This window comes from Oncorhynchus tshawytscha, linkage group LG09 (assembly GCF_018296145.1).
Source record: "Oncorhynchus tshawytscha isolate Ot180627B linkage group LG09, Otsh_v2.0, whole genome shotgun sequence".
In the NCBI taxonomy this organism is placed as follows: domain Eukaryota; kingdom Metazoa; phylum Chordata; class Actinopteri; order Salmoniformes; family Salmonidae; genus Oncorhynchus; species Oncorhynchus tshawytscha.
Window position 1 is genome coordinate 23,235,629 of NC_056437.1, and position 12,820 is coordinate 23,248,448.

The 12,820-nt window shown below is 41.7% G+C and overlaps 1 protein-coding gene across 2 annotated transcripts; it reads left to right on the plus strand.

Annotated features, from left to right (window-relative positions):
* The first annotated feature begins 10,627 nt into the window (after window positions 1-10,627).
* Window positions 10,628-11,804, plus strand: LOC121847305 (avidin-related protein 3-like). 2 transcript variants are annotated; one of them, XM_042327915.1, is made up of 4 exons: window positions 10,628-10,738; window positions 10,920-11,133; window positions 11,333-11,453; window positions 11,550-11,804. In XM_042327915.1, exons 1-4 carry the CDS (start codon window positions 10,673-10,675, stop codon window positions 11,566-11,568), a joined length of 420 nt encoding a protein of 139 aa, XP_042183849.1. In that variant the 5' UTR covers window positions 10,628-10,672; the 3' UTR covers window positions 11,569-11,804. The 2 variants fall into 2 exon arrangements, with proteins under 2 accessions (XP_042183849.1, XP_042183848.1); XM_042327914.1 differs by having other exon boundaries at window positions 11,569-11,804.
* The last annotated feature ends 1,016 nt before the right edge of the window (window positions 11,805-12,820 follow it).

A 12,820-nucleotide genomic window follows, 5' to 3' on the forward strand; every position in this document is an offset into this window, starting at 1 on the left:
CCAAGTTGGGAACTCTAGAGCTCCAACCTGAAGATCACTGACGTCATGATTTGATCTTCTTTTTTCCCCCCAGAGTTCCCAGTTGTTTTGAAAGCACCATGAATCCAGAGAATGCCACACTTTGACAAAAGTTGCCTCCAAGCACCACCTTCCTGTTCAAGAGAGCACAGCACAACAAGGTGAGTCCAAAAATGTCTTGTATGCTGTTGCATAAATTATATAATATGCCAGGGAGATATGTATAGTGTAGCTAAGAAAGTAATACTAAGTATATGTTGTGTAGTAAGCTGTTAGTAGCCCATGTGCCTCACCATAATAATTTGGTCCCTTTCCACCTCATAATTTAGCCTAATGTTCTGCCTTGGTGGTGCACATGTAGCCTATAGCCTGTTTTAGAGAAATGTAATCATTGAAAATTGTCAGAGCTTTCATTGTCTGCTCATATGCCCCCTTTGTTTATCCCATGTTTCTGACTTGGTGTACAGAAGAATGCTGTAAGAACGGCCCATGCTCTGAATTCTGTCGCTGTACATTTCAAAATTGCTGAACAAATAGTTATATTGACTACGTCCATCCTAGCCCGCTAATTAATGTTGTCATTGAAATGACGGATTGCCTATTATCCGCTCATCGTCCCCTTATGCGATAGTTTGTATATCTCAATTGTCAGTAGAAACCCCATTTGTTTAAGCAAGTCAGCCATATTAGCTATGTTTTTTAAAAGCCAGTACATTTTTTTGTTATTTTTTTATTTGTATTTTTTTATTTCACCTTTATTTAACCAGGTAGGCTAGTTGAGAACAAGTTCTCATTTACAACTGCGACCTGGCCAAGATAAAGCATAGCAGTGTGAACAGACAACACAGAGTTACACATGGAGTAAACAATTAACAAGTCAATAACACAGTAGAAAAAAAGAAAAAAAAGAGAGTCTATGTACATTGTGTGCAAAAGGCATGAGGAGGTAGGTGAATAATTACAATTTTTCAGATTAACACTGGAGTGATAAATGATCAGATGGTCATGTACAGGTAGAGATACTGGTGTGCAAAAGAGCAGAAAAGTAAATAAATATAAACAGTATGGGGATGATGTGGGTAAATTGGGTGGGCTATTTACCGATATACTATGTACAGCTGCAGCGATCGGTTAGCTGCTCAGATAGCAGATGTTTGAAGTTGGTGACGGAGATAAAAGTCTCCAACTTCAGCGATTTTTGCATTTCGTTCCAGTCATAGGCAGCCGAGAACTGGAACGAAAGGCGGCCAAATGAGGTGTTGGCTTTAGGGATGATCAGTGAGATACACCTGCTGGAGCGCGTGCTACGGGTGGGTGTTGCCATCGTGACCAGTGAACTGAGATAAGGCGGAGCTTTACCTAGCATGGACTTGTAGATGACCTGGAGCCAGTGGGTCTGGCGACGAATATGTAGCGAGGGCCAGCCGACTAGAGCATACAGGTCGCAGTGGTGGGTGGTATAAGGTGCTTTAGTAACAAAATGGATGGCACTGTGCTAAACTGCATCCAGTTTGCTGAGTAGAGTATTGGAAGCTATTTTGTAGATGACTTCGCCGAAGTCGAGGATCGGTAGGATAGTCAGTTTTACTAGGGTAAGTTTGGCGGCGCGAGTGAAGGAGGTTTGTTGCGGAATAGAAAGCTGACTCTAGATTTGATTTTATATTGGAGATGTTTGATATGAGTCTGGAAGGAGAGTTTACAGTCTAGCCAGACACCTAGGTACTTATAGATGTCCACATATTCTAGGTCGGAACCATCCAGGGTGGTGATGCTAGTCGGGCGTGCGGGTGCAGGCAGCGAATGGTTGAAGAGCATGCATTTGGTTTTACTAGCGTTTAAGAGCAGTTGGAGGCCACGGAAGGAGTGTTGTATGGCGTTGAAGCTCATTTGGAGGTTAGATAGCACAGTGTCCAAGGAAGGGCTGGAAGTATACAGAATGGTGTCGTCTGCGTAGAGGTGGATCAGGGAATCGCCCGCAGCAAGAGCAACATCATTGATATATACAGAGAAAAGAGTCGGCCCGAGAATTGAACCCTGTGGCACCACCATAGAGACTGCCAGAGGACCGGACAACATGCCCTCCGATTTGACACACTGAACTCTGTCTGCAAAGTATTTGGTGAACCAGGCAAGGCAGTCATTAGAAAAACCGAAGCTACTGAGTCTGACAATAAGAATATGGTGATTGACAGAGTCGAAAGCCTTGGCCAGGTCGATGAAGACGGCTGCACAGGACTGTCTTTTATCAATGGCGGTTATGATATCGTTTAGTACCTTGAGTGTGGCTGAGGCGCACCCGTGACCGGCTCGTAAACCAGATTGCACAGCGGAGAAGGTACGGTGGGATTCGAGATGGTCAGTGACCTGTTTGTTGACTTGACTTTCGAAGACCTTAGATCGGCAGGGCAGGATGGATATAGGTCTGTAACAGTTTGGGTCCAGGGTGTCTCCCCCTTTGAAGAGGGGGATGACTGCGGCAGCTTTCCAATCCTTAAGGATCTCAGACGATATGAAAGAGAGGTTGAACAGGCTGGTAATAGGGGTTGCGACAATGGCGGCGGATAGTTTCAGAAATAGAGGGTCCAGATTGTCAAGCCCAGCTGATTTGTACGGGTCCAGGTTTTGCAGCTCTTTCAGAACATCTGCTATCTGAATTTGGGTAAAGGAGAACATGGAGAGGCTTGGGCGAGTAGCTGCGCGGGGGGGTGGAGCTGTTGGCCGAGGTTGGAGTAGCCAGGAGAAAGGCATGGCCAGCCGTTGAGAATGCTTGTTGAAGTTTTCGATAATCATGGATTTCTCAGTGGTGACCGTGTGTTACCTAGCCTCAGTGCAGTGGGCAGCTGGGAGGAGGTGCTCTTGTTCTCCATGGACTTGGAGAACAAGTTCCATGGAACTTTTTGGAGATAGAGCTACAGGATGCAAATTTCTGCCTGAAGAAGCTGGCCTTGGCTTTCCTGACTGTCTGCGTGTATTGGTTCCTGACTTCCCTGAACAGTTGCATATCGCGGGGACTATTCGATGCTATCGCAGTCCGCCACAGGATGTTTTTGTGCAGTTCGAGGGCAGTCAGGTCTGGAGTGAACCAAGGGCTATATCTGTTCTTAGTTCTGCATTTTTTGAACGGAGCATGCTTATCTAAAATGGTGAGGAAGTTTATTTTAAAGAATGACCAGGCATCCTCAACTGACGCGATGAGGTCAATATCCTTCCAGGATACCCGGGCCAGGTTGATAAGAAAGGCCTGCTCGCAGAAGTTTTTTAGGGAGCGTTTGACAGTGATGAGGGGTGGTCGTTTGACTGCGGATCCGTAGCGGATACAGGCAATGAGGTAGTGATCGCTGAGGTCCTGGTTGAAGACAGCGGAGGTGTATTTGGAGGGCCAGTTGGTCAGGATGACGTCTATGAGGGGGCCCTTGTTTACAGATTTAGGGTACGGTTGTACCTGGTGGGTTCCTTGATGATTTGTGTGAGATTGAGGGCATCTAGCTTAGATTGTAGGACTGCCGGGGTGTTAAGCATATCCCAGTTTAGGTCACCTAACAGAACAAACTCTGACGCTAGATGGGGGCAATCAATTCACAAATGGTGAATGATGCTGAATGAACTGTTTCGCTGCCAGACAAGGCTCCGCTGATAGCCAGGTGTAGCAATGATAAAGATTCACTCCATGGTGCTGAAAAGAACGCTCTGCTGTTGGGACAGCTTTATGTAAGCCCTAACAGTTTGTGGGCACCATTTGTCACCGTTATAGTGCAATTAATATTTTGTTCAGTGTTGTGTTGTGTAGTGGCTTTGCTGGCATGCATATACCTGTATATATTTTCTGGTTTGCCCCACCAGGATTTACATACTAAAATCGCCACTCCTCATCAGAAATGTATATGTTATTATTCAGGAATATATGTCTATACTATATTACATTGTAAGACAATTGAACAGCCTGACATATCCCAGATTGTGCCATTTATTAATATTCATAATTTCAAGAAGGCGGTGTAGCCTGCCATGTAAAACAACCAAGAAAATGTTTTCAATTAAAGATGCAACGTGTAGAAATCGCTTCGCCATTTCCTGGTTGCTAAAATTTGAATGGTTTGCTTAATTTCAGATTATGTGACAAAACAAGCAAGTATAGTGTAGAGAATCATTGTACCATCTAAACCGCTGTGAAACGTATTTCCATAACTAAAAATATATTTTCAGCTGTTTGAAGCTGGCATACAAAACTGAAAGCAAAAGACACAAAAACGAAATTTGAGAACCGGAAGCATAGAAAAAGCGCACATAGAACACATATGCCCCTTCTTAGACTTTCAATGAGAATGACAGATCTATTACAAAAATGTCTATGTGAATTTCGTTGGTTTGCCCGAAAAGTTACATATTGCAGCTGTAAATATTGACATTTTGCACATTATAAAAGGCAAGCTTGTTCCTTTGATTTGATATCAAATGTCGAACAAAAATCAAAGTGACTTCTCCACTGACTCAACCTGAAGTATAAGGGATACTCTTGCTAATAGGACATAATGTCCTGGTACTATTATGATGGTGATTTATCTCCCAAGTTTCGCACTTACGTTTTCTGAGTTAAGTTTCTGTGATCGAACTCAGAATGATCCCACTGACTTTCGAAATCGTGCGCCTCGACATCTGAATTCCTAGGGATTTCTTCTACTTGAGTCTGATATACACCGTTGTGGTCCTCATATGTATTCATCGAAACGATTTGTTGGTCGTGATGGTCGGCGTCGCTGTACACAGTGTTATCATACCACTTTCCTCTCGGATTCTGTCGTCGTCTGTACAAAGCATCCGGAAGAAGAGTCATACATCGGGATAAAGATGGGGGATTTAAAAGCGGAGTATCATCGACAACAATTGATGGCAACGGTTGGGGATCAACCTCCCACTGCTGAGGTGCGCTCTCATGACCTTCGTCTCTATTGGGTGGGGAGGAATCCGGGGTGTGTGGCTTCAGGGTGGTTCTAACAGTCTTTCCCTAGTCTAGTCCTGGTTCTGAAACAAAAAGATGCAACAAATAGCTATCGATACATCACTCTTGAGCAGCCACAATAAATAAGGGGGAGCAAATCTGATGTAAACTGAAATCCAAATTAATTGAGATACTTTTGTCTGTCAGCAAGTGGTAATCAAAACGGGTTTTCAGTTGTCATCAACTCATCTCCAAAAAGATTGACATAAACTCAACTACTGTATGATGTATAATGGAGGAGGCCCTTTTAACATGTCAGACTCAATCCCTGTTGTTTGATCTAGTGGAGCAGGTACCCATTTATAACATGTCAGGTGCAATAATTGGCGTCTGTGAACTGCCAAATCTTTCATGATGAATTGGAGCTGTCTGTTGAATCCCAACATTCTACTTTGGGGCTTTGGTCCACCTCAAAAGCAAACAGGGCTATCAGGACTGGTGTGTTCTGTAGTGCAGCAGGTAGCGCATTATGCTAATCTAATGTGACACACTATCCACGCAAACACAATTTTGTCTATGCCAGAGAATGTAACTAATTTGGCCCGACAGCTTTCTCGTTTCAGCATTGAGCATTGAGAGATATTTCATTACCGAAGGTTGTATTTAGAGTTATTACTTGAATGTTATGTGCTTGGGCACTGATCTTGTCTTGTGTGAGAATTGATTTCAAATCATAATATGTATGCAATCTTTCTTACATCCATCAGTGGCAAGGTTTTTGTAATTTGTTGTTTTTGCGGAAAACCGCTAACTGCCTGCAATTATACACATTTTGCCATGGGGCAGAGAGAAAATATTGAGATGTATAGCTAATTTCCTGCTAATCTATATATTTTGCCATGAGGCTGAGAGAAAATGTTGCAGTTTTAAAGCTAATTTCTTGTAAATCTAAACATTTTGTCATGGTTTATGACGTGTTCATATTGGGGAGGGGGCCCGACGTTCAGACCCTAACAAAAAAACAACTAATATATATATTTATAGTATTAGTGGTACGTCAGTGGCACCCATTCATGTCATTATTTTCAGTGGATTAGATGACAATAACAAATCAGTGCCTTTATGGGTCGTATATGCAGCTTTATTAACAAATAAAAATCATTGAAGTTGACAAAGAAAATAGGAAAAGTACAGAATAACATGCTGGGCAAATCAGTGAAAAACAACAAGAGTTCAGAGCCCAGGTTATTATGGGATCCCTCTGGTTTAGCCTAATCAATGGCCTTGCATGACCCTTAGATGCCAGGATCAATGGCTTTGATTACTGGAGGAACACCTCTGTCATGAGTGTCGAACACCCACACTGCTCAATGCTGCTTGATGGAGAGCCCTCCGTGCCTGGTTACCAAGCTGCTCTGACAACTGTGGAGCTCCAGGAAAACATTTCCCACAAAATTAGAGTGAAAATTTGAAGTTTATGAAACAAGAATCATAATATAAATATTTTATATCACTGAGGTATGTGAAAATGTATCATGAGTAATGGTGGTATAGGCCTACCTGCTGTAAACATGGATAGACACAGAATGCCTGATAGTTCAAATAAACGAATCTGCATAATGAATCTGTTGAAGATCGTCTTTGAGTATCGAAAGACAATGTAACTAAACTACCACATAAAAATAAACAAAAATCTCAGTATTCCAGCTTCACACGATTCTGTAACTCCATCACTGATAGTAATGTGTTGTTTCTGAGAGGAACCTGTCTGGTACACACCCTCGCACGGACGGACACACACACACACCTAAAGCAATAAAGTTTGATCATCCTAATTAAATAATTTACCCCATGTGAGGCCAGTCTAGTGTGTTTCACTCATTAAAATAGTTTTTTTTACGCAATACCATAAAACCATAGTGTGTCATTTCTGTCAGTTAAATTACAGGATATTGAATGTTAGTGTAAATAGTGTAAATATCCAATCAAAAGTCACAGTTCTTGAGGTGGGGTAGAATATGCCAAGTCATGGGAAAATCTAAATAGCATACTCCTTTGTCATGACGTTGGCCTGGGGTAGGTTTATGACAGTCATAAATACCTTTTCCCCCCTTTTTCCTCTCTCTACCCTACTGATGTTACATTTGCAAACCCCTTTGGTTAACATAGAGATTCTGGGAACATCCGAAGTTGGGGGGGCGGTGTGCGGTGGTACTTAATGTGAGCGGACCAAGTAATTGGGTGTCACTCTAAAGCGGGAAGGTGGAATAAACGAGTCAGGAGTAGGTTTTCTTGATTGAACACAGTTCTCTATTGAGGGCATTTGGTCAACACAAACACTCCAACATAATCAATGAAAATCTTCTAAGGAAAAAAACATACATCTTCTTCTCCAGATGAAACAGGAACACAATATGATTATCTTTAAACTACAACAAAAAGTCACGGGATTGTCACCGTCTTAGTGGTTCTTCCTGGATAGCTCCTCTCTCTCGGTGGCCATCTTCCAGAGATAGTTTCCCCCCCTTCTCTCTGCTGGTTCCATTCTCTCTCTTATAGGGGAAGGAGAGTATGTCATTAGTACCGTCAGCTGTGCTTAATTGCCTCTGGTTACCTTGTCTCCCATGCCTTGTTGGACTACTATCCATGAGCCCAGCCAGCCCTCTGGTGGTCCTTCCACATTAATGAATATAACGTCAGTTCGGTTGTCATCTGAGACATTCTCATCAATGATAAGATGACATAAACTCTAAAGTGGAAAGTCTACACATCAGAGTTATCGGATTCACATGGAATTGTTGTTCAATTTAAATCTTTGAATATGAAATTATTCGTGATGGGATGAAATGTGATTTTAGCTTCTAAAATGTGAGATTTGGGTTTTCATAAGGTTAGGGCTATGCTCAATCAGTGGCCCACCCCTGTGAAGGGACATAGGCTATAAAATGTTTCAAACACTCCCTCCTCTCCCTTCCTATATAAAGCCTTGACGACAATATAATCTCCTGTTCCGAGGATATGATGACGACGGTCCGATGTCAGAATGGTTCAGATAATAACTACAGAACGAAGCCAACATCAGCGTGAGCTTTGGATGCGAATGGTATGAACTTTGAACTCTTATTCACTACAGAAGTGATACATCCTAGCTGTTGAGTTAGCAACAGCAGCTGCAAAGGCAGGTTCGGAAGGAACTGACAGAGTATTCCGTCTACCACACAACGACGTTACTACAACGTATCCAAATTACAGAGATATTCTTCAAAGGACAAAGGACTCGGTTGGGCAACACGGCCTTCCATCTTCCACCAACCTACTGAAGCGCAGCTCAGAGTAAATATTTATTGCATTTTCCTTTTCTAAATGTGCGGTAATTTAGAATGCATAAGATACTGTATTTACGATAGCAAAGCTTCTCCCTGTGTCCCTCCGTCTTCCCGCTCTTTCACTCAAACCCAGACCCTTTTTGTTTGTGTAACCAGCTGTCATATCTGTTCCGCCCGCCAGGGACGTTTTCCTTTATGACGTAATTTGTAATCAAGGTATGATTAATTATGTGTTTGTGTAATTCTGTGTGATTAGTTAGGTATTTAGCAAATAAATAATTAAACCCAATTTTGCATTGCTGATTCAACTTGCTAGCCAGGGAACGTGCAGATAACCAAGAATGTACAACTTTCAGATGAGACTGAATTAAGGTGAGGATTAATATTGACTGCTATTGATGTAAAATAAAACTAGGTCTTTAAGAGTTTATTCGGAAAATAGCAGCTCTATAAATATTATTTTGTGGTGCCCCGACTCTCTAGTTAATTACATTTACATGATTAGCTCAATCAGGTAATATTAATTACGGGAAAATTATTTTATAGAATAGAATGTCATATAATTTAATCCGGCATAGCCAAAGACAAGACACCTTCCTACTGCACAAAGCTCAATTGAAGGATAAGGTCAGAGGGGCGGGACCTCTGGCTTTCTCATCCAATGGGTTTTGAGAATGAGGAGAGGCGAGAGGACGCTAGGAGAATGCAATTGAGATTCTCTCATGGTGTTGATTGCATAAGGTGACTGGTAAAACTTTATTGCTTTCCCAATGTGCTTAATGCTCTACTCTGACTGACACATTTACCCATCAAGCCTTCAGTAGAATATAACATATTGGGGAGGGAGCCCGACGTTCAGACCTAACAAAAAAACAACTAATATATATATTTATAGTATTAGTGGTACGTCAGTGGCACCCATTCATGTCATTATTTTCAGTGGATTAGATGACAATAACAAATCAGTGCCTTTATGGGTCGTATATGCAGCTTTATTAACAAATAAAAATCATTGAAGTTGACAAAGAAAATAGGAAAAGTACAGAATAACGTGCTGGGCAAATCAGTGAAAAACAACAAGAGTTCAGAGCCCAGGTTATTATGGGATCCCTCTGGTTTAGCCTAATCAATGGCCTTGCATGACCCTTAGATGCCAGGATCAATGGCTTTGATTTTTGGAGGAACACCTCTGTCATGAGTGTCGAACGCCCACACTGCTCAATGCTGCTGGAAGGAGAGCCCTCTGTGCTAAACTACCACATAAAAATAAACAAAAAGCTTAGTATTCCAGCTTCACACGATTCTGTAACTCCATCACTGACAGTAATGTGCTGTTCCTGAGAGGAACCTGACCGGCTCACACCCTCGCATGCAAGGACGGACGGGCGGACACACACACACACACACACACACTTTCAGATGAGACTGAATTAAGGTGAGGATTCATTTTGACTGCTATTGATGTAAAATATTACTAGGTCTTTAAGAGCTTATTCGGAAGATAACAGCTCTATAAATATTATTTCGTTCCCGACTCTCTAGTTAATTACATTTACATGATTAGCTCAATCAGGTAATATTCATTATGGAGAAATTATTTTATAGAATAGCATGGAATAGCATGTCATATCACTTAATCTGGCATAGCCAAAGACACGACACCTTCCTACTGCTCAAAGCCAATTGAAGGATAAGGTCAGGGGGGCGGGACCTCTGGCTTTCTCATCCAATGGGTTTTGAGAATGAGGAGAGGCGAGAGGACGCTAGGAGTATGCAATTGAGATTCTCTCATGGTGTTGATTGCATAATGTGACTGGCAAATCTTTTTTGCTTTCACAATGTGCTTAATGCTCTACTCTGACTGACACATTTACCCATCAAGCCTTCAGTAGAATATAACCATAGGAGATTGTCTGGTATGGGGTTTATTAATGAAAAAGTGAAAATCCATTTATCATAATTTTGATATTTGATAACTTTTGGATTTTTCTGATTTAACTCACATAAAAAGTTTGGATGGAAACCTGGTTCATATTTGAGAATTGTCTAGACAGGGGTGTACATTTCATTGGCCAATCGGTTAACCTACACCCAATAAACTAGAATCTCTTGTGAGAGGGCTTGTGTTGATAAAGAAGAAACACCTGCTACAAATGTTCAAATTAGGGGTGCATTTCAATAGTCCTCTTTTCCTCTCCTTTCCTTAATCTGCATTGACTTGTAATTGCTGGAAAGAAGTGACAGCTAGACTATTGAGATCTACACCCTGTTCATCAATTAAGTCTTGTTAGAAAGGGCAGATGCTGATTGGTTTGGGGAGTGTATAGTAACTTGGTAAATCAGTATAAGAAGGGAATGAGCTATTCAGAAAAGCAACTTGAAATAATCAAACATGATGAGTTTTGTTGCAAAGTATATCGGTGTCCATGCTGTGATTTTGGGACTGCTGCTACCTCAGGTAAAAATAGAATTAATCATTGGGCTCCACTATTACAATTTGAGCAGTGTAACAATACAGATCATGTAGTAAATAGAAATCTGAGGCTTGCTTTTACTTCCTGCTTTAGATATACTGTGTCATGAAGTGCATCTGCTGTTGACACAGTAGTGATGACCTTATTTTGCATGTGTTCTTCCAGGCAATCCCATGCAATGTGACGGGAGTGTGGCGAAATGAGCTGGGCTCTCTGCTTGATATTGAGGCGGTCGGTTCTGAGCTCCGAGGTCGTTATCAGAGTGCAGTGGAGACTGCTCCTGGAGTCACGGGTTCAGAACAACAGGCCAAGCTACTGGGTGTGACTAGTAATCGGGGTCTGCAAACCTCTGTGGCTTTCTCTGTGTTATGGGAGGCAGGTGTGTAAACCCTGGGATGTGTTCAGCAAGGTCTAATGTTGTGCAATGTTTAGATAAGTAATTGGTCTTAACTTCTTGCACCAGTTCTCTCCAACCTTCCACAATGTGGCCCTCGATTCAATCTGAATTACCTTGACTGTAACAATGGATGTGTCTGGTCAAATGCCAATATTATGCAACTGCATCATCATAACCCCAGGTTCCTGTAGCTCTTGGGTTGGTCAGTGTTTCCAACTGCCTGATGGGAAGCGAGTGCTGAAGACCCTGTGGATGCTGCGCTCTGTGGCTTCATGCCCTGCAGACAACTGGAAGAGTACCAGGTAGCCTACAGCTCCTCACTACTTAGCGGGGGTGGGGTGGGGGGGTGTAATTCCTATTTGGATATTGAGCATATTTGTATTCCACTTATGTTTTAGACATTCTTTTTATCATTAGGATGGGAGAGGATACGTTCGTCTTCATTTCCTGAAAGCAGAATGTACTGATCATCTGACAATGCTGCATTTGGTTTGCTGCCCTCTACTGAATTTTCTTTGAACTCTCTGTAGAAATAATCTGTTTAATACTCCCTGGGCTGCTCTCATCCATGCAATAAATTATGAAACTTGTTCAATTCATGAATACAAGTGTTTTACCTTGTCTTGCCTGACATAAATAAAAGTTAAAACTCAGATGGGGATATGTTTGGGTTTATTCTCTAACAAATGGTCTGTCAAATGAACATGGGTGGGATAAACTACTGTTTAGGACATTACACAGCATTTTGCTTAGGTTTCTATGTCAAGGAAATAAACCTTTTGACCATTTTAACATGCGCACCAACTTCCTGTACTGGTCAGGATAGTTGGGTAGTCTACTGAGGTGTTGCATGTAAACATATCCTGTTTACATTGACTGGAAAAATGTATCCCGGTTTAGATTTTTTTTTTTTTCTTTGGACGGGCTACTGGGGCATGTACACCTTATCCAGTTTGCTGTTTTTTGCAGGGTGTGCAGGCCCAGTACTGCATATCATGTGTGATTTCATGTGATTGTCAAAAACTAGGCTCCCTGTGCAGGTCAATCCACTTATGTTGATACTCTGTATTGGACTGTTGCTTAGTGGCTACCTTCACCCCTAATTTAGAGCACTTTCTACTTATTGAAATTACAGGTAGGCCATATTTGACAATTTATTAGGCCTACATGTAGCTTCTGATAACTTGATACCCCAGAAGATGGACTGAGTGCTCCCCAGAATGTCTTGCATTAATTATTGCATTAGTAATCACCAGTAAAGTTGCCTGTTTCGTTTAGGCACCGGGGAGAAAACAGATTGGTCTTGCGCAAAATGTCCATGTCATCTGTTTGACTGGTTAGGAAATTCAAAATAGCATAACTTGTCTTGGGTGTATATTTTGTGGTTTAGATGCTGTCTGCATTGTCAAAACATTACACATGCATTTGCACTTAGTGCTGAAAAATGTTTTCACTCCAGTTCCCAAGATGAAACATTGTACTGCTGGAAATGCATGTCAGTTATACCCCTACAGTCAGTGTTCATATTTCAGTTACTATTCTATTTAGCCCACATGAACTTAAGAGGAATATTCTGTTTATTCAGGGATACTCGTTAGCGGGATATCAAAGGTGTGTATAAACAGCTTATCCTGAATAAGACCTTAAGCGAAATGTGAGGTGTTAACCG

Bases quoted from the DNA above. Each gene is read 5' to 3' on its own strand.
- LOC121847305 (XM_042327914.1), top strand. From the start codon at position 10,673: ATGATGAGTTTTGTTGCAAAGTATATCGGTGTCCATGCTGTGATTTTG. The intron at 10,739-10,919 runs GTAAAAATAGAA...GTGTTCTTCCAG, and splicing joins TGGGACTGCTGCTACCTCAG to GCAATCCCATGCAATGTGAC. The intron at 11,454-11,568 runs GTAGCCTACAGC...TTTTATCATTAG, and splicing joins GACAACTGGAAGAGTACCAG to GATGGGAGAGGATACGTTCG.